The sequence below is a fragment of the Aedes aegypti genome, chromosome 3, assembly GCF_002204515.2.
Source record: "Aedes aegypti strain LVP_AGWG chromosome 3, AaegL5.0 Primary Assembly, whole genome shotgun sequence".
Classification (NCBI taxonomy): Eukaryota; Metazoa; Arthropoda; class Insecta; order Diptera; family Culicidae; genus Aedes; species Aedes aegypti.
Window position 1 is genome coordinate 183,769,711 of NC_035109.1, and position 23,480 is coordinate 183,793,190.

Genomic DNA, 23,480 nt, shown 5'->3' on the forward strand with positions numbered 1-23,480 from the left:
ACAACGAACCAGATCTTTTCCGTGCGGCAAATCCTCCAGAAATGCCGTGCGTACTGGGTCCCTACGCACCATTTGTTCTCAAAGTGGCATACGATAGTATCGACCGCGTAGAGCTATGGAAAATCATGGACGAGAACAGCTTTCCCGGGAAGTTCACAAGATTGATCAGAGCAACGATGGACGGTGTGCAAAACTGCGTGAAGATCTCGGGCGAACACTCCAGTTCGTTCGAGTCTCGGTGGGGACTACGACAGGGCAACGGGCTTCCGTGCCTGTTGTTCAATATTGCGCTTGAAGGTGTTATGCGGACAGCCGGACTTAACAGTCGAGGCACGATTTTCACGAGATCCGGACAATTTGTTTGCTTCGCGGACGACATGGATATTATTGGGAGAAAATTTGAAACGGTGGCAGATTTGTTCACCCGCCTAAAACGCGAAGCAACAAGAGTCGGGCTAGCGGTGAATGCGTCGGAAACAAAGTACATGCTGGTTGGCGGAACTGAGCGCGACAGGACACGCCTAGGAAGCAGTGTTACGATAGACGGAGATACCTTCGAGGTGGTGGACAAGTTCGTCTACCTCGGATCCTTGTTGACGGCTGACAACAATGTTAGTCGGGAAATACGAAAGCGCATCATCAGAGGAAATCTTGCCTACTATGGGCTCCATAAGAAATTGCGGTCAAGAAAGATTCACCCCCGCACCAAATGTACGATGTACAAAACGCTCATAACACCGGTAGTTCTCTATGGGCATGAGGCGTGGACTATGCTCGAGGAGGACTTGCAAGCTCTTGGGGTTTTCGAACGCCGAGTGCTAAGGACGATCTTCGGCGGTGTACAGGAGAACGGCGTGTGGCGGCGAAGGATGAACCACGAGCTCGCTCAACTCTACGGCGAACCCAGTATCGTGAAGGTAGCTAAAGCTGGAAGGATACGCTGGGCAAGACATGTTGCAAGAATGCCGGACAACAACCCTGTAAAGATGGTGTTCGCTACGAATCCGGTCGGAACAAGAAGGCGTGGGGCGCAGCGAGCTAGATGGATTGACCAGGTGCACCAGGACCTGGAGAGCGTGGGTCACAGTAGACGATGGAGAGAAGCGGTCATGAACCGAGTGAATTGGCGAAATATTGTTGGCGAGGCTTTATCAAGATAATTGATGTAAAGCCAAATAAGTAAGTAAGTAAGCTTATTGCTTACGGACATTTTTGAGCGATAATTGATGATGGAATAGAGGGACTTCATCATGGTGATTCCCTTCGATACTCGGTCTTCGACATGGGAGCGGAACAGGAGCTTGCTGTCGAGCATCAGTCCAATATAGCGGACCTCAGGGGACCACTCGATTTCCGCATTTTGGATGCGGATTTTTGTTTGCGGTTTGTGTCGCTCGGAGTTTCGGTGTGGAAATACTATGACTTGGGTTTTGGAACCGTTGACATGTATCTTCCAATCCGTGAGGAATTTGATGTACGTGTCAAGACCGCGTTGGAGCCTACCCACAAGGGGGCGTATGACACGTCCTGAGTAGGTAATCGCAGAGTCGTTTGCGAATAGCGACAAGGTGCCTCCACATGGGAGCGGAGGGACGTCAACCGTATACAGGTTGTACATCAGGGGTACCAGAATGCTACCTTGGGGGACTCCGGCGGGAATCGGATAGGGATCCGAGAGTGCACTGTCTACACAGACCTGCAATGTTTTACCCTCAAGATAGCCGGAAATTATCTTCACCAGGTACCCCGAGAAGTTGTATTGGGCGTGTTTGTGGACTATGCCGTCGTGCCACACATTGTCGAAGGCCTTTTCGACGTCTAGCAGGGCCATGACTGTCATCTTCGAAATCGCTTTCGATTGGTTGATGGTATTCGCTACTCTTTGGAGCTGATGGACCGTCGAGTGACCTCGGCGGAACCCAAATTGCTCCTCCGGAAATATGTTGTTGGCCTCGGTGTGGGACAGAAGCCGGGAGTATATAAGCTTTTCGAAGAGCTTGCTTATTGAGGAAAGCAGACTGTAGCTCGAAGGACAGGTGGGGTCCTTTCCTGGTTTGGCAATGGCTACTGATAAGTCCGAGAAAAGAGAAAGATTTCACGTTTTAACTACAACTGACTTGAACCGAGGCTAAAGATAAAGCGCGAGAACTGTGATGGAATGAAATAAAAAGGCGATCTGTACTCAGCTAGGTTTCAGAATCTACTGACTCGTAGGTTTATTATTATGATCGATCAGACCTTCGTCTGCATTCGTATAAGTGAATCAGTTAGTCATTACACTTGATAGTGTTGGTTTCCGTTAAGCGGAATTACACTATTAATTAAAATAACTATTGAATGCGTAATATGTTCACGCTAATATTAAACACTTCAGTCCTTCCCCCTTTGAAGAAGTTTCGAATTCAAATTACAATATCAATCAACATTTAGAGCTATGTTAATTCATGTTCAGATAGAATTACAATTTCAAATACAAATAAAAAAAATATTCAGATCGAACTTAAGAATCATTATGACTACATCACGACTATCACTACTTGTATGTATGTAGGTAGCCACCAATCCTTGCTTGAGTCTTGCTCTGCATGCGGTTCCACTCAACAGTAAGGTCAAATTTTATTACCAATCTACATTCAACATATCGCTGTATGAAGTCATCACGACTATCACTACTTCGCATACACAAAATCATCATTGCGCTTGTCCGTTCGTTGTCGTTTAGAACGTCGGGGAGCAAGTTCTGGCGTATGCTCTACCTTCTCGGTGCACTTCCTTTTTCTGACGTATCGCTTCTCCTTCTGAACCTCATCCTCGGGAAATCCGAAAAATTCTTGGCTCGAATCCTTGTCCTTGTCTGCCCCCGGCTGTCGCCGGACCACCCTTATGTTAGGTTTTTCGTGGGAATCGCCACCTCTATACACGCGAAGCTGTTCTCGATGAGCCATTGTTACCACGCTTCCAATTTGAATCTGAAAGGTATTGCGAGAGTGCTTTTTAATGAAATTTGCCTTTAGCCATTTAGCTGTATGATGTGGGTTATGATTCCATAATTCCTCACCAGGCATCAGATTTTCGAAAGGATCTATCGAGTTTTTCGGGACATTCCCGCAGTCCTTCGTATTAATGTCATCATGCCCAGGAAATAGTTTTATACTAGTAGTTAAATCTTCATGAACAGTTCCTCCTTGTAAAAACTTTTTATAATGAGTTTTGGGATTTATTAAATCCAAAATAGTTTTAGGCTTGTATGAGAAAATCAATCGAGATGGATAATTTCCCTCACTAGCCAGGCAGCTATTTCTGTAATTGATCAAAAACAGGTTGATTTGATCCTCGACATCCAAATGAGAGAACTCCGGGTCATTCAAAAACTTTTTGAGCACATCTTTTACGGTTCTCACCAACCTTTCAGCCTGTCCATTGCTGGATGGATTATAAGGCGGACTTTTTAGAACATTGATTCCCTGTCGCTTTGGAAAATTAACAAAGGAGTGTGCATTGAATGGAGGACCACCGTCTGATACCAAAACATCTGGTAATCCGTATCTAGCAAATAACGCCACTAATTTCTTTAAAACCTTATCACAATTTGTGCCATTCCTCATTAGCTCTACTTCAACCCATTTCGAGTAACTATCAACTACTAGCAAATATGTACGGTGTCCAAAGTAAAAGAAATCAATGTGAATTCTGCTAAATGGTCTCGTCGTAGGTATCCATTTGGAAACTGTTTTTGCTTTTGGAACTATCATCATGCTATTACAAGTATCACAAGCAGTAACATAATCCTCAATCAGGGTGTCTACAACCTGGAAAAACCTGGAAAACCTGGAATTATCAGGGATTTTTTTTCAACCTGGAATAACCTGGAATTCTCAGGGAATTTCGGCCATAATCAGGGAAATTTTGTTGAATCAGTGATACTAGGTAGAATATATCTTTTTTGTGACAGAAAATCTTTTTAATCATAAAATTTTTCGGCTGCGCCGCTGTCAAGAACCTACAAGATATGTTCATTCCTAAAATTTTTCTAACGATTTTTATTTATCCGACAAAAAACATGTGTAGATAATAGCGTCCTTATCTTAACTTCTTACCTAACTCTAATCCTAACTTAAGATTAGAAAGTTGGGAAAGGCAAGTACAGTTCCCATTTACAGTTGGGTGTCGTTCATGAGCATATGAAACTTATTTAAAACCAATTTAAATTTGTCCACAAAAATGTTTTTCGACTATTCCACAAGTTCTGAAGGAAATTTCCAGGAATGCTTCAGGTATTCTAGTGATTATTTCTGGAATATCTTTATAAACTTCTCGAGGGATGCTATCAGCAATTTTTGAAGGGATGCTCAAATGAATTCCTTCAAAAATGTTGTCAAGAAAATCGTATAACTTTGCAACATTATTACCTCCAGTAATTTTCAAATAGATCACTCTAAAAACAAATTACAGTGATTATCCCAGGATTTCTTCCAAATGTTTTTCCACTGATTCATTCAGCGATTTTTTCTATGAGATTTATCACATATCCTTATGAAGTTCTTCCACAAAGGTTTTTTCCATAGTTTCGATAACGCCGATTGAAAAAAATTGATTTTTTATATGTATTCTATAAACATTCAGCACAGAATTGCTTCTTTCAGACATTATTCGATGAAATATTTTATGAATTTTTCCAAGAATCCCTTGAAAAATTTGACCTGGAATTCCACATTAAGTTCCTCCAGAACTTTCTCTCAGCATTTCAACAAACTATTATTGCTGTGGTTCAAACATTTGACTAACATTTTTTCAAATAATATTTCTAATCTCCATGGATTCTTCAAAACTTCATTCAAGGTTTCGCATCACAAAATCCTAAGAACAATTTTATTAAGAATACAGTAGTATTTTCAGAGATCCTCGTAAGAATTCATCAAGGCATACTTAGAACACAAACAAACATTTTCTTTAGAAATTCCACGCGGATTTTTCTCAAAATTTCTGCCAAACAAATCTGAATCAAACCCTTGACATTACCCTAGTGAAATTTCTGCAAGATTTTTTTTTCTTTGGGAAATACAAAAAAAATAACAGGAATTATTGAATGAATTTTGAATTTTGAAGATGCTCTAAACGGGAATGTTGAAGAAAGTCCTAGGGAAATCAATGGATATATTTCTTGAGAACCTGAGACTTCCTTTAAACATTTCTCCTCGGTCTTTGTAGGGATTCCTGATGGAATCTCCAAAGTAGTTTCTATGGTTATCCCCAGAAAAGCTGCAGATTGAGTTCTTGAAGTTATCCAAAACTAAATTCTTGGAAGAGTTTCTTAGAAACTTCTTGAAAAACCACAAAAAAAAAACTCGTGAGATTGTGTGAGATGAGATGTGAAAGAAATCCACAGTACCTTGTCGTAACCTCAAGGGACTCCAAAAAAGTCTTAAATCATTCTTAGAGGACTGTCCGTTCAAATGAGGAACCAAAATCTCATGACGAGATTTCATGTTGGGTTTCTTTTCATATTCATGATTCATGTCTGTTTTGTATTCTTTTTGGTTCATGTCGGTTCTGCATTGTTCAAGACAAAATCTTAAAAAAAAACACAAAACACACTCTAGAGAAATTTTGTGGGTGTATCGCTGATGTCCATCATTCAAAATCCCATTTCAAGGGAAAGGTTTTTCCCTTAAGTTCGGATAGACTATTTTCTTCATGTCTGATTTTGATTATTAAAGGTATTTTTAGATCATTTGATAAAAATAATTGTTTTCTGTGAAAATAAAAATAAATCACCGAATTTTAATTTTGTTTTTCTGATGCTGTTTACACGTTTAGAACAAACCAAAAATAAAAATTTTGTTTATTAATATGAAAAATTTAAATGAAATCAACTATTCGTTTATCATTTATGCATTTTGAAGAATTTATACAACCTTGATATTTTTAACCTGGAAAACCTGGAAATCTCAGGGAATTTCATTTCTGTAAATGAGTAGACACCCTATCAATGTCGGAATTAATTCCAAACCAGTACACGCATTGCCTAGCAAGTCGTTTCATTTTAACGATTCCCGCATGATTGGCATGCAAAAGTTTTAAAATTTTAATTTTCATTGATACAGGTATTACCACTCTATTTTGATATAACAGACATTCATCTACCAATTCCAAATCTTGCTGATTAGCATACACGTCTTTGTACTGCTTGTTTACTTTTGTTGGCCAACCCTTTGTCATGAATGATATAACATTTTGTAAAAACATATCTTCCTTCGTTTTACTGGCTATCACCGAAAAGTCGAGAGGGAGTTCCCTACCAAAATTGATACCGTTGACCAATTCTACATCGCATTCGACAGGAACTGCCTGATCTAGAGGGAAACGCGAGCAAAAGTCAGCATTTCCCATGCGACTTGATTGTCTATATTGAATCTCAAAATCATAAATTGATAGTTCTAGCACAAATCTTTGTAGTCTGGTGGCATAAATCGAGTTTCTTCCTTCTTTACCGAAAATTCCGACTAATGGCTTATGGTCTGTGTAAATAAAAAACTTTTTACCAAACAAAAACTTATGAAACTTTTTCACTGTACAAACCAAAGCTAGTGCTTCCAAATGAAGGATTGGATATTTTTGTTGAGCTGCATTCAATGAAAACGATGTAAAATAGATTGGTTTTTCAATTCCTTCAACTAAATGTGCCATTACACCACCTAAACCATATCCTGAGGCATCTGACACTATAACTATTGGTTTATTTGGGTCATAAAATTCCAAAAATTTTGCTTCCACCAATTCGTGTTTACTCTCTTCAAAAGCTTTATTGCAATTGGCATCCCAACAAAATTTTACATCATTTTTCAATAATCTATACAAATAATAGAGCTTGGATGACAAATTTGGGATGAACTTATGGTAATAATTGATCAACCCTAGAAAAGACTTAAGTTCTGTTACATTTTGAGGCACTTTTGCTTTTTCAATTGTTTCAATTTTGTCTAAGCATGGCATTAAACCCTTCTCACTAATCACATGCCCCAAATGAGTCAGTTCTGTTACAAAAAACTTGCATTTGTTCCAATTTACTTTAATATTGGCATTTTGAAGTCTACCAAGTACTAAGAATAGCTTTTCCTTGCAATCATCGAAGTCCTTTCCAGCGATCAAAACGTCATCTAAATATACCGAAATATGTTCAATTCCATTTAAAACCTGGTCCATCACCTGCTGAAAAATCGAAGCACTGGATGATGCACCTTGTGGCAAGCGGTTGTAAGTGTAAAGTCCTTTTACAGTGTTTATTACCATAAACTTCTTGGACATTTCCGACAAAGACAATTGAGTATAGGCACCCTCAAGGTCTAATGAGCAAAAAACCTTGCAACCAGCCAAACCAGCAAAAACATCCTGAGCAGTGGGTAATGGATATGTGTTTGGGATGATGAACTTATTAATCGAAACTTTACAATCTATCACCAATCTTATTTCATTATTCTTCTTCATTACCACAATTACTGGAGAAGCCCATTGACTGGTTTTAATTGGTGTTATTACTTTTTCATTTTCCAATTTCGTCAAATGTTCCAAAACTTTATCACGTAATCTATACGGCACATCGTAAGCTTTCTTGTAAATCGGTACTTCAGATTTCAAAACCAAATCCGCCTCAAAACCCTGAATTGGGGACGAAAAATTTTTAACGAAAACATCTTTGTACTTAACTTTAATTTCATCAACTATTGGTTGATTTGTCTGTGGACTAGAACCCACTGAATTTACAAAAAATGTCCTCCAATCTGGGAAAAACACATCCAGCCATGGCCTACCTAATAAAGGCGTAAAATTGTTCTCACAGTTTAGTATCAAAAGCTTCAATTTTGTCGAAATTCCCTTAAAATGTACTAAAACTTCTACTTCTCCCTCTATCACAAGACTCGTGCCATTTACAACAACTAGCTTTCTTTGACTATGCGTCAATTTTTTTGAAAATTTTTCAAAATATTGTTGTTTGCTCATAACAGTTACAGCGAACCACAATCCACTTCCATTTCCACAAAAACATTTTCAATTTTCAAACTCAAAAGACAAGGATCACTTATTTTGCCAATAGACAACACATGCATACATTTAAAAACATTTTTCTCACCCTCCGCATCATTCTCACTGTCTGAATCCGCTCGCATTCTGCTGACCATATTACTCAAAAAATCGTCCGGGTTGGAACCAGAAGTATCAGGGTCAATCATATTCACGGCATCCCTTTGCATATTTTTCAGCTTGAAGCACCTTCGTTTAATGTGCCCCTTGACACCGCAAAAATCGCACACCATCTGTGAGTAATCAGGACGGTTTCTTTCCTCCTTGCCATTTCCACGACTTCTGGTCTGCCACTGCTTGTGTTGCCACCTATCTTTTTTGTAAGGGGAATATCCTAATCGGCTTTTGACCGGTCCACGAGATTGATCAACTTTCGCACTGGAATTGGCCCTCGCCGCTGCTTCCATTGTCGTCGCTAATTTGTGCAATCTTGCCCCAGGAAACCCAGAAGCCTTCAAAGATGCAATCTGTTCCGTACTGTTGCTGTAGTCCATATTCTTAGCATTATTTCTGGCGATTTCCCAAGTGGCAATCAGTTTTTCTGCCGTTTCTAATGTTAGCTTCTCCTCATTTAACAATCTTTGTTGCAGAGATTTGTCCCGGACGCCAGCAACAATACGGTCGCGTATGGCCATCTGTTTGAAGTTCTCAAAATTGCAGAATTCTGCTTGGAGTTTGACAGACAGCACGAAATCCTCTAAAGATTCATCCGGCTGCTGCACTCTTACATTAAATTTTAATCTTTGTACAAGATCGGACTCGGTCTTATCAAGACGTGCTTTCAATTTGTCAACCATTTCCTTATAAGGAACTTCAGCTAAATTGCTATTAGGGTATAGCAATTTGAGTTCCCTAAAAATTGTAGGGCCACTTAAGGTAATGAAATGATCCCGATTTTCTTCGTCGGGAACTTTATTCATGTTAAAAAAAAACCCCAAAACGTTCAATCCAATCCCCAAACGAATTGCCCTTACGAAAAGGTTCTATTGTACTGTTGATGTTGGTTTGGGCCATTTTAATTTACCAAAAAAATCTAAGGAAAATGGTTGCAACTACCGAAAAGAACAATTGTTTCTAAAAGAAAACAGTGTCTACTGTAATGAAATGCACTTTTGATTCCCCAATAGATAAAAGGATTAGAAACTCACCCGGAATGTCCTTCAGCCTTTGCCGACAAGGGGAGAGATAAGGGTTTGCTGTTAGCGGTCTTCGCCCTTCGGCAACCACGCAAGCCGTCAGTTGACGTGAAGGTTTACAAACCAGAAATGGCCAAGGCGGATAAACGAAGAATCGGTCGATCCAGAGGTCGATCAAACTGGTTCAATACGACAGCCTTGATGGTTTTATTGGAATGCCAGAAGCACGGAAGGGTGCACAGCGATGGCCGATCCCGGTGAACAATTATCACTGTCTAGTAAAATAAAAAGAAAAAACTCTCTTAATAAAAGAATATAATGACACCTTTGTTTCATACAATTTCTTTTCAATTCGTCAATTTATTATTTCTTTTATGAATAGAAAATAAGAAACCATAAGCAGCAGATGCTCGTTGTTCAAAATGGTGTCGAACTCACGCCACCGATGACTAAATCACGCCTAATTCACCAAATTCTTAACTTTTCGGCGAAAACAAAACTTACCACACCGGAATGAAGTGTCACCACTGCACGGTGCGAGGAAGCGGACAATCAATTACCAATCGCAGCGATGGTGGCCGTCGGAAAATCACGCTCACAAGGGGACTCCACGAAATTTTCTGCTGCTGCTGCTACTGCTGCGTAATGACGTCCGTCACTCCGTCGGTGTTGAAGAAATTCACTATTTCCCCAGCACTTTCACTATACACTTTTACCCTCGTCGCCAACTGATAAGTCCGAGAAAAGAGAAAGATTTCACGTTTTAACTACAACTGACTTGAACCGAGGCTAAAGATAAAGCGCGAGAACTGTGATGGAATGAAATAAAAAGGCGATCTGTACTCAGCTAGGTTTCAGAATCTACTGACTCGTAGGTTTATTATTATGATCGATCAGACCTTCGTCTGCATTCGTATAAGTGAATCAGTTAGTCATTACACTTGATAGTGTTGGTTTCCGTTAAGCGGAATTACACTATTAATTAAAACAACTATTGAATGCGTAATATGTTCACGCTAATATTAAACACTTCAGCTACCACTTTGGATCGCTTCCAATCGGACGGAAAGTATCCAGTCGCAAGGCAACGGTTGAAGATGCTTACGAGAAGCGATAGGGCTCTTGGGCCGAGATGTTTAAGGCCGCTGTTGAAGACACCGTCAAATCCTGGGGCTTTCATGTTCTTCAAAGATTTAACCGCTGAGCTGAGTTTGTCCAGCGAGATCTGCTGCTCGTCGGCGAGTTCACTTTGCGTGTTAGCGAGCAGGAAAATACTGTCCAATACCGACGCTTCCTTCGGACTGACAGTGTCGCTACCCCGGTTATGGGAAGCCATAAAATGCTTGGCCTTCTCCCCAAAGATCAGATGGACCTTCTCGTCACTGGTTAGTGGAGGGATGGGTTTGGGGTTGGCTTTCGAGTAGCTAGGCATACTGCGAATGTCCTTCTGGAATTGAATATTCCTAATCTTCTGAACCCTGTTCGCGATAATCTTACTCAACTTCCGGTAGAGAACTTTCCGGCCCTGATTTTCCGTTCGTTCCAACGGCGCCGAATGGCATTCCTGAGCGAGATAATTCGTTTCGTTTCCTTGTCGATATTGGTGAACTTACGTGTTACTGGCGTTGATGGGATGAACCGTTGCTCAGTTTCGCCGATGTCTTGCGTGAGACAGTGTAGAACACTGTCGATTTCGTCCGTCGTTGCCAGCGGAGGGTCGTCAGGAATGCGGTCTTCGATGTAGCGAGTCAGTTGTGGCTAGTTCGCTCGGTGGTAGTTACGCCTCTGACCCTGTTGGCGCAGGTTGACGGCTTGGTCCATTTCGAAAACCACCGGAAGGTGGTCAGATGGCAGGTCGATGAAGGCACGAATGGCTATCCGCCATGTGGGCGAGGACGATGTCAAGCGCTGAATCTACGCCAGCTGGAGAGAAGAACGTTGGTGAGTCTGGATGGAAAATGACATAGTGGCCGGCTTGGAGGTCCTCAGCCAGCACCGTGCCGTTTTTGTTGTTCCGGGTGTTGCCCACAGGCTGTGGCGGGCATTCAAATCACTGGCGATGATGAAGTTGCTACTCCAGCGGGTCAGCTTTTGGATGTCGTTTTTCAGGCGTACGGAAGAGCCATCTGGATCTCTGCACTGAGCAGGGCAGTAGGCGGCTATACAGATGACTGGGCCGTCGGGAGAAACCAGCTCGACGCCGATGGCTTCGATGGGGGAAAAGACGAAAGTCCGGCAGGATCTTGTACTCGAGGCCTCTCCTAAGTGCGATGGCTACGCCCCCGCCATTAGCTTGGTTGGCTCGTTCAAATCGGTATCAGGTATCAGGTATCAGAAGGCCGGCTCCAAAGGCACGTTCCCCACCAGTTAGGAGATTTTTGCCATCGCCATATTTGAGCCTATTTCATCATCTACCCGATGGGAGAGGAAAGGGAAGGGAAAGATGGGAGGAAATAGGAGTGGGGTCCCTTGAAGAGGGAAGATCGCATAAGCGAAATGAGAGCATGTAGCTCCATACCACAATGGGTTCGAACAGCGCCCTAAAAAGGGCACTGCAAAACGCATGAGCGTAAAGAGAGCCTATAGCTCATTACCACAGCGGGTTAAGAATAACAGGATGTCCTGAAGATTCAGGCTTCTGTATTCAGTTTCACTTAATAAGTGTTTACCAAGTAATTGGAATCGCATTTGCGCAAAAACTGGACAGTTACATATCAGGTGATACGAAGTTCCATAATCGGAGTCACAACTATCACACACAAATGAGTCAGCACGCTGAATATTTGCCATGTGATAGTTGAGTCGGCAGTGGCCTGTCAACGCTCTGACCAAGAGACTGCAATTCTGCTTTGACAGATTTGTTAAATACTTCGCCACCCTTGGAGATGGCTCAGTAATATACAATTTTGTTTGACGACACGACTCCAAACTATTCCAATATTGCTTGTGCTGAGTTGCCGCCCAAGAGTTTATCTGAAGCTTCACCCAGCACTTCGAAATTGGAATAGCCGGCTCAGGGCCAATGAAGTCATGCGATGCTCCATCGCGAGCTAGCTCATCAGCCAATTCATTTCCAGCGATGGAAGAATGGCCAGGTACCCATACAAGGTTTACAGAGTTGACTGAATTCAGTTCCTCAATTTGAGTTCGACATGCGATAACAAGCTTCGACCTTGAGTTGGCCGAAGCGAGAGCTTTTATAGCAGCTTGACTATCTGAACAGAAGTATATGACTTTACCCATTACGCGCTGTTGAAGTGCTGATTGCACTCCACACATAAGGGCAAATATTTCCGCCTGAAAAACGGTGCAGTTTCTACCAAGTGAGTAAAACTGATTCAGCCTTAGCTCACGAGAATATACTCCTGCACCAGCTCTACCTTCAAGAAGGGAGCCATCAGTGTAACATACTATATTGTTTGATATACTTCTTTCCAAATAGCCAGACGTCCACTCTTCCCGTGAAGGGAATTGTGTGGTAAATGTCCTGTAAGGAAAGTTACAAGCAATTGTGAGATCACTTGGAGCAAGGACAATTTTGTCCCAATTCACCAAAAGTGGAAACAACGAAGTGTGTGTAGATCTACGATTCACTGGATTTTTCTCCAGTAGATCCAGTACCCATAAACGGTAAGAGCAAGAAAGTGCTTCTTGTTTAAGATATATGTGTAGTGGCGCAACGTCGAAAAGGGCCTCGAGCGCTGCTGTGGGAGTTGTAGAGAACGCACCAGACATCGCCATCAAGCACATCCTTTGGAGATGGCCCAATTTTGATTGGATTGTTCTCACTTCGCCCTTTTGCCACCACACAAGACATCCATATGCCAATATTGGTCGAACAACTGTTGTGTAAATCCATTTGATATATTTGGGTTTGAGGCCCCAAGTTTTACCAAAGGTTCGCCGGCATTGACCGAAGGCCATACAAGCTTTTTTGACTCTGAAATCAATGTGAGCTGTCCATAAAAGTTTGGAATCTAGAATGACTCCGACATACTTTACTTGATCAGTCACATTAATCTCAGTGCCAAAAAGACGTAAAGGTCGAATTCCATCGCGGTTTCGTCTTTCCGTAAACAGAACAATAGATGTTTTATTCGGGTTAACCGAAAGGCCATATTGGCGACACCAACTCACGACTACCTGAAGAGCACTTTGCATCAGGTCGAATAGGGTGCTTATGCACATACCAACTATCAGAGCTAGATAGTCGTCGGCAAATCCATAAGTTGGAAAACCGCAATTATTGAGTTGCCTCAATAGCGTATCTGCTACGAGATTCCACAAAAGTGGTGACAAGACTCCCCCTTGGGGGCATCCGCAAACACTCAATTTTCGAATCGCTGCTTGACGCAATGTCGAGAAGAGATGTCGGTTTTTGAGCATTTGATGAATCCAATTGGTAATCATTGTAGGTAGCCCATGGTTTCGTGCGGCTTCCAATATGGCATCGAAAGACACGTTATCAAAGGCACCCTCAATATCCAAGAAAACACCCAAGCAGGATTGCTTCTGAGCGAATGCTTTCTCGATATCGTATACAACTTTGTGTAAAAGAGTCACAGTGGACTTTCCAGATTGGTAAGCATGTTGATTCACATGAAGAGGCATGTTTGCCAAATAAACATCACGGATGTGATGATCGATAATGCGTTCCAGACATTTCAGAAGAAAAGAGGTCATACTGATTGGTCTAAAACTCTTCGCTTCCTCATACGACGCACGTCCTCCTTTCGGGATAAACTTTACAGTAATATCACGCCAGGATTTGGGAATGTACCCGGTAGCAAAACTGCTTACAAGTAGCCTTTTCAAAACATGTTTGATAGACTCAAATCCCTTTTGGAGCAGAACAGGATAAATCCCATCCACTCCTGGAGATTTGAAAGGAGCAAAACTGTTAAGTGCCCATTGAATCGATTCAGTAGTTACGATACTGCGAGCCGAGGCCAGAGACTCGTAACTACATGAAAAGACATTTGGTTCATCCGTAGATGCTATGTCCACACATCCGGGGAAGTGTGTATTGAATAAACATTCTAAAACTTCTTCATCGGAAGAAGTAAAGTCACCATTAGGTAAGCGAATTTCGTTCACTTGGAAATCCTTAGATTTTGCAAGAATTTTGTTCAACCGACTGACTTCACTCAAACTGGAAATATTTGTACAAAGGTTTTTCCAGCCGGATCGTTCAGCAGAACGAAGAGCCTTCTTGTAAGCCTTGCGAGCTGACTTGAACGACTCTGATCCAGCTGAACGGCGTCTGTTCCAACTCCTTCTACATTGTTTCCTGAGTCTAGTCAGATCGGAATTCCACCATGGGGTCCCTCTTGTAGTCTTTACAGACCGCAGAGGACATGCTTCTTCAAAAGCTTCCATAATGTAGGATGTTGTAGTATCAACGGCATCATCCAGATCACTTGGATTTTCAATGGACGGAGAATATCCATGAAATTTGGTCGCAACCAATTCAATGTAGAGTTCCCAGTTTGTTGACCGGGGATTCCTAAAACGCAAAGTCTGCGCAGTTACATTTGAATGTTCAAAGAAGATGTAGCGATGATCAGATAATGATTCCTCATCGGATACATGCCAATTCGTCAACTCGTGACTGATTCTATTCGAGCAGAGCGTTATGTCTAACACTTCTTCTCTATTAGAAACCATGAAGGTTGGGCGATTGCCTATGTTAAGTAATCCAAGGTCTGTACTACTTAAGTATTCCATCAGACTGGAGCCTCTCAAATTGATATCCGAGCTGCCCCAGATGATGTGATGAGCATTGGCATCACTGCCCACAATCAGCGGAAGGCCTTTTGTTACGCAGTGTACGACAACTCGTTTGAAGTCATCCGTTGGGGATGGTTCATCATGTGGTAAATATACCGAACAATAGACGTATTTCCTGTTGAGGTCACCAACAGAAACATCGATTGTGACAGCACATACATCTCTGGTAGTTAACTCAGAAATGAGTGTAGCAACGATTGCTTTATTTACGAGCACGCATGCGCGGGGCATGGAGCGCGAGTTTGCCATTTCAAGCTTGCTAAAAGTAGCAAAAACTGGGTCCACAAGGTTACCTAGATAGAAGTTCCCTCTACGAAAGTAGGGTTCTTGAACTAGCGCCACTTGGGCTGCACCATTTTGCATGAGTCTGCAAAGATTGATCGTTGCTGTTCTTTTATGCTGAAGATTGATCTGAGCTAACCTAACCGTAGCCACTACCCAAACTAGGCAGGATTAAGCTTTTTGCAATCTCAGCACGAAAAAGACCAGCAACGAAAAAACCAGATCGGTATCTATTTAAAGTCGCCAAAGGCGAAAGAGCACAGAATACACTGTGTAAAACGCATAATGCGAATCCATATAGGTGATAATTTAAATTAAATGTCAACATATTCATAATCCCACCCTTATTAAGCCTCAAGATAGAGACTGAAGAAGGGCAGCCGATTATCTCGGAGAAACACAAGGTCACCTGCACCATTGCTCCGGGTAGCACAGGAAGGACTCAATACTGTGGAGGGCGCCCTGGTACCCCACAGGCTCCGTTTGCGGTTAGGTTTTATTTAGACCCCCCTAACCATTCATTCTTAGGCACGGTACGCATCACACCATAAATTAGGGGTCACCTGTGAGGTGGACTTTTACCACCGGAACAGGCAATCCGTAGTGTTAATTCTTAGCCAGTTGAAACAACCGCTACCGACACTACACGGCTATCTAGGCTGCTCGGGAAAAGGAGGTTAATATTGATGATTAACTCCTGACGTGCCCAAGCAGCCTGGTGTGTTCCGGGAAGCAGATGTTCTTGTCCGGTTTGAGATACGTTTCCGTTAGAAACGTAATATCAATTTCGTGTTTTTGCAGAAAATCGATGACTTCCAGCTGTTTTTTCGCCACGGAGTGGGCATTGCAATTAAGCAACTTGAAGGTGAATGTTGCAACGTACTAAGAACTGCATCATCTGCATGATCATCTTTTGCATCTCGGGCTAGAGATGTCAGTTGGTTGATGATTTGCGTCATGCCATCCGGGGGTGGAGGCGCGGTCGGTTGACCTTGCTGGAACGCAGATCCGGAGCTGGAGGCTTTACCCCAAAAGCCAGGGGGTGGGCTGGAGTACGCTTGCTTCTGGGCTGGCCGTGTTCCTTTAGGGGTGGGCAATTCCGGGAAGGAGTCGAGGCCTAGATCGATGGGATCCTGCTTCTTCTTCGAGTGATGCTTCCGTTGATTCGCTTGCTTGCGGAATTATATGAATTCCGCTCTCTTCGAGCAGGCGCAGCTTGTTAAGGAGTGATCTTGGTTGCAGTTGACGCACGAGGGTTTTGGGTCCTCGACTGCACAGCTGGATGAAGCATGATTGCTTCCACAGCTGGAAGAGCGGCTCTGTATCTTCCTTCCAACGGTTAACACGTTGGAACGTTTTGCGTTATAAGGAACGTCCTTTTGTCCATATACCGTTCCTGACGGTATTCAGAGTGCTTCGTGAAGCCCAAGCAGGACAGTTCGGTTTTGCGTCGTCCGATAGATTTTGCTCACGGTTTCGCGCGTGTTTTCGTCGCCGGAGATTTTTTTTTTCCTGTTTTGGAGCGTCTTGCTGGGTAGTGCTTCGTGAAGCCCAAGCAGGACGGTTCGGTTTTGCGTCGTCGGATAGATTTTGCTCACGGTTTTGCGCGTGTTTTCGTTGCCGGAGAATTTTTTTTTGTTTTGAAGCGTCTTGCTGGGTAGTTCTTCGTGAAGCCCAAGCAGGACGGTTCGATTTTGCGTCGTCAGATAGGTGTTGCTCACGGTTTTGCGCGTGGTTTCGTAGCCGAAGAATTTTTTTTTCTGTTTTGGAGCGCCTTGCTGAGTAGGTATTTGGGAAGGCACAAGCAAGACGGTTTGTTTTCGGGACGCCAAGAAGTTTTGTGTTCAGTCGAGGATGGATTACCAACTGGTGAGTTCGTTTCATGCTTGTGATAACACATTTTTTCTTGAAAGCGTAACTGTTAAGTAATATTAAAACAAACTTTGTATGGTTCGTCACTATAAGTGTCGGCATTATGCTTTTTTCTTATACAATTTCAATATACATATATTTTTCTCTTTTTGACATTATTAAAAATTATCTTTTGAATTGTTCGACATTGTGAATGTTTACGTATTTTTTAAAACTTCTACCATATCGAGACAAAATACACAGTAATACTCATATGTAATTTTCAAACAAACTATGTGTCGTCACTACTAGTGTCGGCATTATTCCTGTTTCATATAATTTAAAATATATACATGTAATTTTCAGTTTTCGACATTAATAAAAACATCTTTTGAATTGTTCGACATTATAGATGTTGACGTATTTTTTAAAGCTTCTACCAAAAACTTCTCGAGACAAAAATACAAAACTAGCTTTAAATATAAGTCGTATATTTCCCCCTTGTCCATGGATCGCATCATCGACCAGAGGTGACTCCCAGATCTTTTCCTCCCTCACTAATAAACACCCTTCCCGTGGTGATTGTGGAGATGCAGAGGTATTCTCGATCTCTAGAAGCAACAATCATTACACCCTAACATTCTTTCCGCATCCCAACTTACTGTAAGGACTTGGCCGGCGCCGTTATTGATCAATAATATTAGATCTGCTAAAATTGCACTTCGAGAGTAAGCGGAAACTCCCATCCCTTATTCATTTGGATCGTAGTGCAATTCTCACCAGTTCCGATCAATCACGGAGTAGCAACCATTGACATGTACAGTCAGTCTATGCTATGCTATGCTATGGACCGATGCACGAGTTCACTATTTTGACGTTTGAGCGGTGCCGAATTCACTCGTTGCCATGGTGACATAAATAACACGGCACCGCTAAAACATCAAGGAATGAACGCGTGCATTGATCCATACCATTCCTAGCGGTATTCATTAGCGATTCATACAACGAAGTCAGCCGTTCTGTTTGCATTTCATCGAATCATGCCGTCGATTAAAGCTCATCGAATTTCAACACTCAAGATGCTACGGAATTTGAATTATGTGCCGTTTCAAATTGTGCTCTATTGGTTAAATTTTCCGTGTTGGCTTTTTTACCAACCTCGTCTGCTTTTTTTGTATCCTTATGCGGTTGTTTCATAGTATACAACAATATTCTAGTAGTATCCGTTCGGTATGCGCTTGGTACTCTTAAGCACATGATCCTGTATGTGATTTCCAACCGCTTTAGGTTTCCGCTCGACAGAATCTCTGGATGAATTCCTGTTGAAATTATTAGAACTGCTCTTAAATAAATGTCTGGTTGGATTCTCTGAAGAATCATCTTAATAATAATCCTAATAAAAACTCTTGAAATATTCCCAGTTTCAAGCATGTGGTTTCTGAAGCTCCTATTTATTAATTACTTGATAGCGACAACCAGCTTCGAATCAGCTATGCTGACAGCTTGTCGATCTTTGGATAATCCAACATATCTATTTCTTACAGATCAAATGTACACAAGCGTTCGACTTGCCAAGCATGAGCAAACACCTGGACGATATCTGGAATGCACTGAAACTAGAGCTCATGCCCGGCGGTGGCAACAAGGAAATATTCGACCTGGCGCTGGAAGCAACGACCCAAATCGTCAAGTTCACCCAACAGGATCATCAAGTGGCTGATCACTTCCTGACCACCATATTCATGACCGTTATGGGCAGCATCGCGGACGTGGCATCGAAAATGTTCGAAAACGGTATCAAAGTGGCGCTGGCCTGTGCGAAAGCGACCCCTGAGTCAGCGCACTTCGTGGCCAATAAATTGCTACCAATGACCTTATCTCAGCTGAATGGCGAAACGATAACGGAACAGGAGAAACTGTCGCTGATTGACGTGCTGAGTCGGACTTTGTTGGTTTGTAAGGGGCATGGTATCTTGAAGGAGATGGAGCAGCAGCTGGTTGGGGCAGTTCAGAAGCAGTTCATCCAGATACTGGTTCAGGAGAGCGATGCAAGCGAACTGAAGAAGATTGCTTTGTCTTGTATCACGCGAATACCGGAGGCCGTGGTGGATGAGAATCGCTTTGTCGTCTACACGACCATCATCCATGTGCTGCTATCTTCCAGCGACGAAAGGTTGAACGTAGAGGATTGCTTGCATGAGTTCGCGGTTCAGTACGGAACTGAGGTGGGGAACGTCATTGTCGATAAATTGGTAGCCAAGAAGTATGAAGTGGTCACTTCATCGACAGAACGAGTTTTCCACGCTTTGGCCAAGTTGATTCCGATTGAATGCATGAGGGCAAAGATCTTGAAGTTTTTCTTGGGCCTTGTATTTGAGGAGTGCGATCACGAATCCCTCACCATTTTGGCCCTTCAGACATTGCAACTGGTCCTGGAAACTCCAGATGGAACATCTGTAGCGATCGAACTATGCGATCAGTACAAATTCATCGAACAATGTGTGACCTTGGTGCACAAAGAAGGAGTACAACATTCGTCTGATTTGCTGTTTGCCCTGTCCAACACCATGAAAGACACGATGAAGCAACTGTCCGCAGAAAAGCAGAAAACCATCGTCACCGAGCAGTTACCATCGATGGACCTCACCAAAGCCAACGACCTCTATCTGACCTCCGGAATACTTGGCTATCTAGACGAATCCATCTCGGTCGAAGATCACTTCGAGAACCTCGTGGACAATCTAACCAAACTAGCGATGAACAACGAAGACGAGCATGTGAAACTCCTGAGCCAGCAGTTGCTCTGCAGCCTGTTCAATCGGATGCCCGACGACGATCACCATCGGAACATCCTTCTCAAGCTGCTGAAAATGCTTCGCAGCGAACTGAAGAGCCACAACAAAAAAGTGGTCGGTATCTTGTCATGGATTGGAAAAGGCCTACTCGCCCGTGGCCACCCCGAAGCCGGTGAGATAGTGGACGACATAGCCGAACTGCTGGATCATCCCACTTTGGGTCACACAGCTGCCCTGGCGTTCGAAATCCTGTCCGTGGAGTTCCCCCAGCTGCATCTACCTCTGATCAAGAACCTGTTCAAGCAGAAACTATTCATGCTGGTGATGAAAAAGTTGGAACAGTCGGCCGGAAAGTATGCCGAGAACCACCTCAAAGCTCTGCTGTATGTGTACAAACCCACGCCGCATCTGGTGCTGAAAATGAACATTAAGAAGGTAAGTCTTTTTGACTAATTTAATATGGCATTTGTATAATTGGTTTGTTGATCAACAAACCGTTTCCTTTCCATGCAGTCTTCCATCACTGTAGATCACCTTTTTTGTACGTCTGATACCTTAAAGACGCCATTCACTGCTCTTTTATTCGCATTTCAATATGCTTAATTTAGTCAAAAATTTATTTTTTGGTATTTACAAAACTTTTTTTACTACCTAGACGCAAAATGAAACATTTCTCGATTACTTTTACAAATCGACGTAAATTGCTTTAAGGTGATTATAAAACGAAGCCAAACTTTGAATTTTCAAGTGCACAATACTGGAGAATCTGACAACAGCTCGCGTTGAAAATCAATCAAACTGTTTGCTTACTGTTGGTGACCAATGGGATAAATTTTCAACGCGGAGCGCTGTTTGATTCTCAAGTCTTGTGCTCTTGAAAATTTGAGGTGTGGCTTCGTTCTATAATCACCTTAATACGGTTTTGAGAAAACTAATTAGGAAGAATCACAACCTGTCTTCTAAAACTGTTTTAAAATGAATCAACTTTTTAACATTTTTTCACCGTGTACCGTAAAATGGGGCGAATAGAAACACTTTCCGACATGTTTGAATGTGTACAACTTAAACCGTGTAGATAAAAACCATTTTTATTACTCTCAAATATGGGTCCCGTCTTCCTTAGCTGAGACCCCAGGTATCAGGTATCAGAAGGCCGGCTCCAAAGGCACGTTCCCCACCAGTTGGGAGATTTGTGCTATCGCCATATTTGAGCCTATTTCATCATCTACCCGATGGGAGAGGAAAAGGAAGGGAAAGATGGGAGGAACTAGGAGTGGGGTCCCTTGAAGAGGGAAGATCGCATAAGCGAAATGAGAGCATGTAGCTCCATACCACAATGGGTTCGAACAGCGCCCTAAAAAGGGCACTGCAAAACGCATGAGCGTAAAGAGAGCCTATAGCTCATTACCACAGCGGGTTAAGAATAACAGGATGTCCTGAAGATTCAGGCTTCTGTATTCAGTTTCACTTAATAAGTGTTTACCAAGTAATTGGAATCGCATTTGCGCAAAAACTGGACAGTTACATATCAGGTGATACGAAGTTCCATAATCGGAGTCACAACTATCACACACAAATGAGTCAGCACGCTGAATATTTGCCGTGTGATAGTTGAGTCGGCAGTGGCCTGTCAACGCTCTGACCAAAAGACTGCAATTCTGCTTTGACAGATTTGTTAAATACTTCGCCACCTTTGGAGATGGCTCAGTAATGTACAACAACACGACTCCAAACTATTCCAATATTGCTTGTGCTGAGTTGCCGCCCAAGAGTTTATCTGAAGCTTCACCCAGCACTTCGAAATTGGAATAGCCGGCTCAGGGCCAATGCAGTCATGCGATGCTCCATCGCGAGCTAGCTCATCAGCCAATTCATTTCCAGCGATGGAAGAATGGCCAGGTACCCATACAAGGTTTACAGAGTTGACTGAATTCAGTTCCTCAATTTGAGTTCGACATGCGATAACAAGCTTCGACCTTGAGTTGGCCGAAGCGAGAGCTTTTATAGCAGCCTGACTATCTGAACAGAAGTATATGACTTTACCCATTACGCGCTGTTGAAGTGCTGATCAGGTATTGAAAATGCTCAGCTCATGAGCAAAAATCAGTCTATTTTAGGCACACTTGATGATAAGCTAAGGGATAGGCCGTGATTCGCCAAGCTCGTTGAGCGTTGATGATCATTGATCAAACCCTTTGTGATCTGCGCCGATCAGCAACAGAAATCAACTGATCACGGCAGTTATTTGACCGAATCGGAGTGTATTGAGGAATAGTGTTTTTCTCGAATAACAATGGTCTAAAAGTGTACAGGCAGATAAAATGTTTTCGATTCAGAGTGTGATATTTTTGAGGGCTCATTATATTAGTTTATTGTCCTGAATGCGGCGGACAAATTTGGTTTTATTCGGCAAAACAATTTTGTTTCTGGATGGGTTACCAGTGCCTGAAATTCATTTCAGTTTTTATTTCTTGATCTTATGTTGCAATAGAGGACATGTGTTAAATTAGTGAATACTGCAGTCCTTTTAGGTAAAGAAGTACTTGGGCATCTTCTTGGCCGAATTATTTGAAATTTTGCAATAGAAAGTACATCTATACGATCCATCTTGTGGCACAATAGCTTCCGTAAAACCTCCCTGTTGTGCGCGTAAATTTGCATCGTGCAGTAGGAGATGGAGTGTAATTGCATTGAAGGCACCTACTAATATCGATTGATGACCGCTGCTTATTCTAATAATGGTAGGTGCATTCCGTACTGTACACGAAGTCTGGGAAAAAAATATTCTGACCGCAGCACCTGGTTCTGCTGATGGTGGCAGAGGATACGACTGCTCTAGAGTTGAGCTTTCGTTTCCTTACTGATATGTTCCACAAGACTTTATTATCAAATATATGGAAATGGATAGGCCAAATATTGGATGGAAAAGCAAGAAAAAAAGCCAAACGTTGAAGATTGAAGCTCTTAAAATTGGTTTTTACAGTGACATTTGGTTTGCTTTGCTCACACCGTACACTAGTAGTCGTGAGGCTGATACGCTTGGTGTTGGATTACTGTTGCTAAGTGAAATTCCAAGCTCATTGTTTATTTCAACAGTGATCTTTCATGATCACTAACTAGTTTCTGAGTGAGTGGCACAGTTCGCTCACATAATATGGTGGCTTTGATTGCTTGAAGTTCAAGCTCATCAAGCTCGCTCACGTCTTCAATGCCTGGTGCTGATTGCACTCCACACATAAGAGCAAATATTTCCGCCTGAAAAACGGTGCAGTTTCTACCAAGTGAGTAAAACTGATTCAGCCTTAGCTAACGAGAATATACTCCTGCACCAGCTCTACCTTCAAGAAGGGAGCCATCAGTGTAACATACTATATTGTTTGTTATACTTCTTTCCAAATAGCCAGACGTCCACTCTTCCCATGAAGGGAATTGTGTGGTAAATGTCCTGTAAGGAAAGTTACAAGCAATTGTGAGATCACTTGGAGCAAGGACAATTTTGTCCCAATTCACCAAAAGTGGAAACAACGAAGTGTGTGTAGATCTACGA

At 42.4% G+C, this 23,480-nt stretch overlaps 1 protein-coding gene across 2 annotated transcripts in view; it reads left to right on the forward strand.

Annotated features, from left to right (window-relative positions):
* Positions 1 to 23,480, forward strand: part of LOC5577334 (MMS19 nucleotide excision repair protein homolog) — a 54,837-nt gene that overhangs the window by 7,185 nt on the left and 24,172 nt on the right. For both annotated transcript variants that reach the window (XM_021855106.1, XM_001656361.2), the window contains one exon: positions 18,683 to 20,368. In XM_021855106.1, coding sequence (XP_021710798.1) covers positions 18,683 to 20,368 — 1,686 coding nt within the window. The remainder of the gene's footprint in view (positions 1 to 18,682; positions 20,369 to 23,480) is intronic.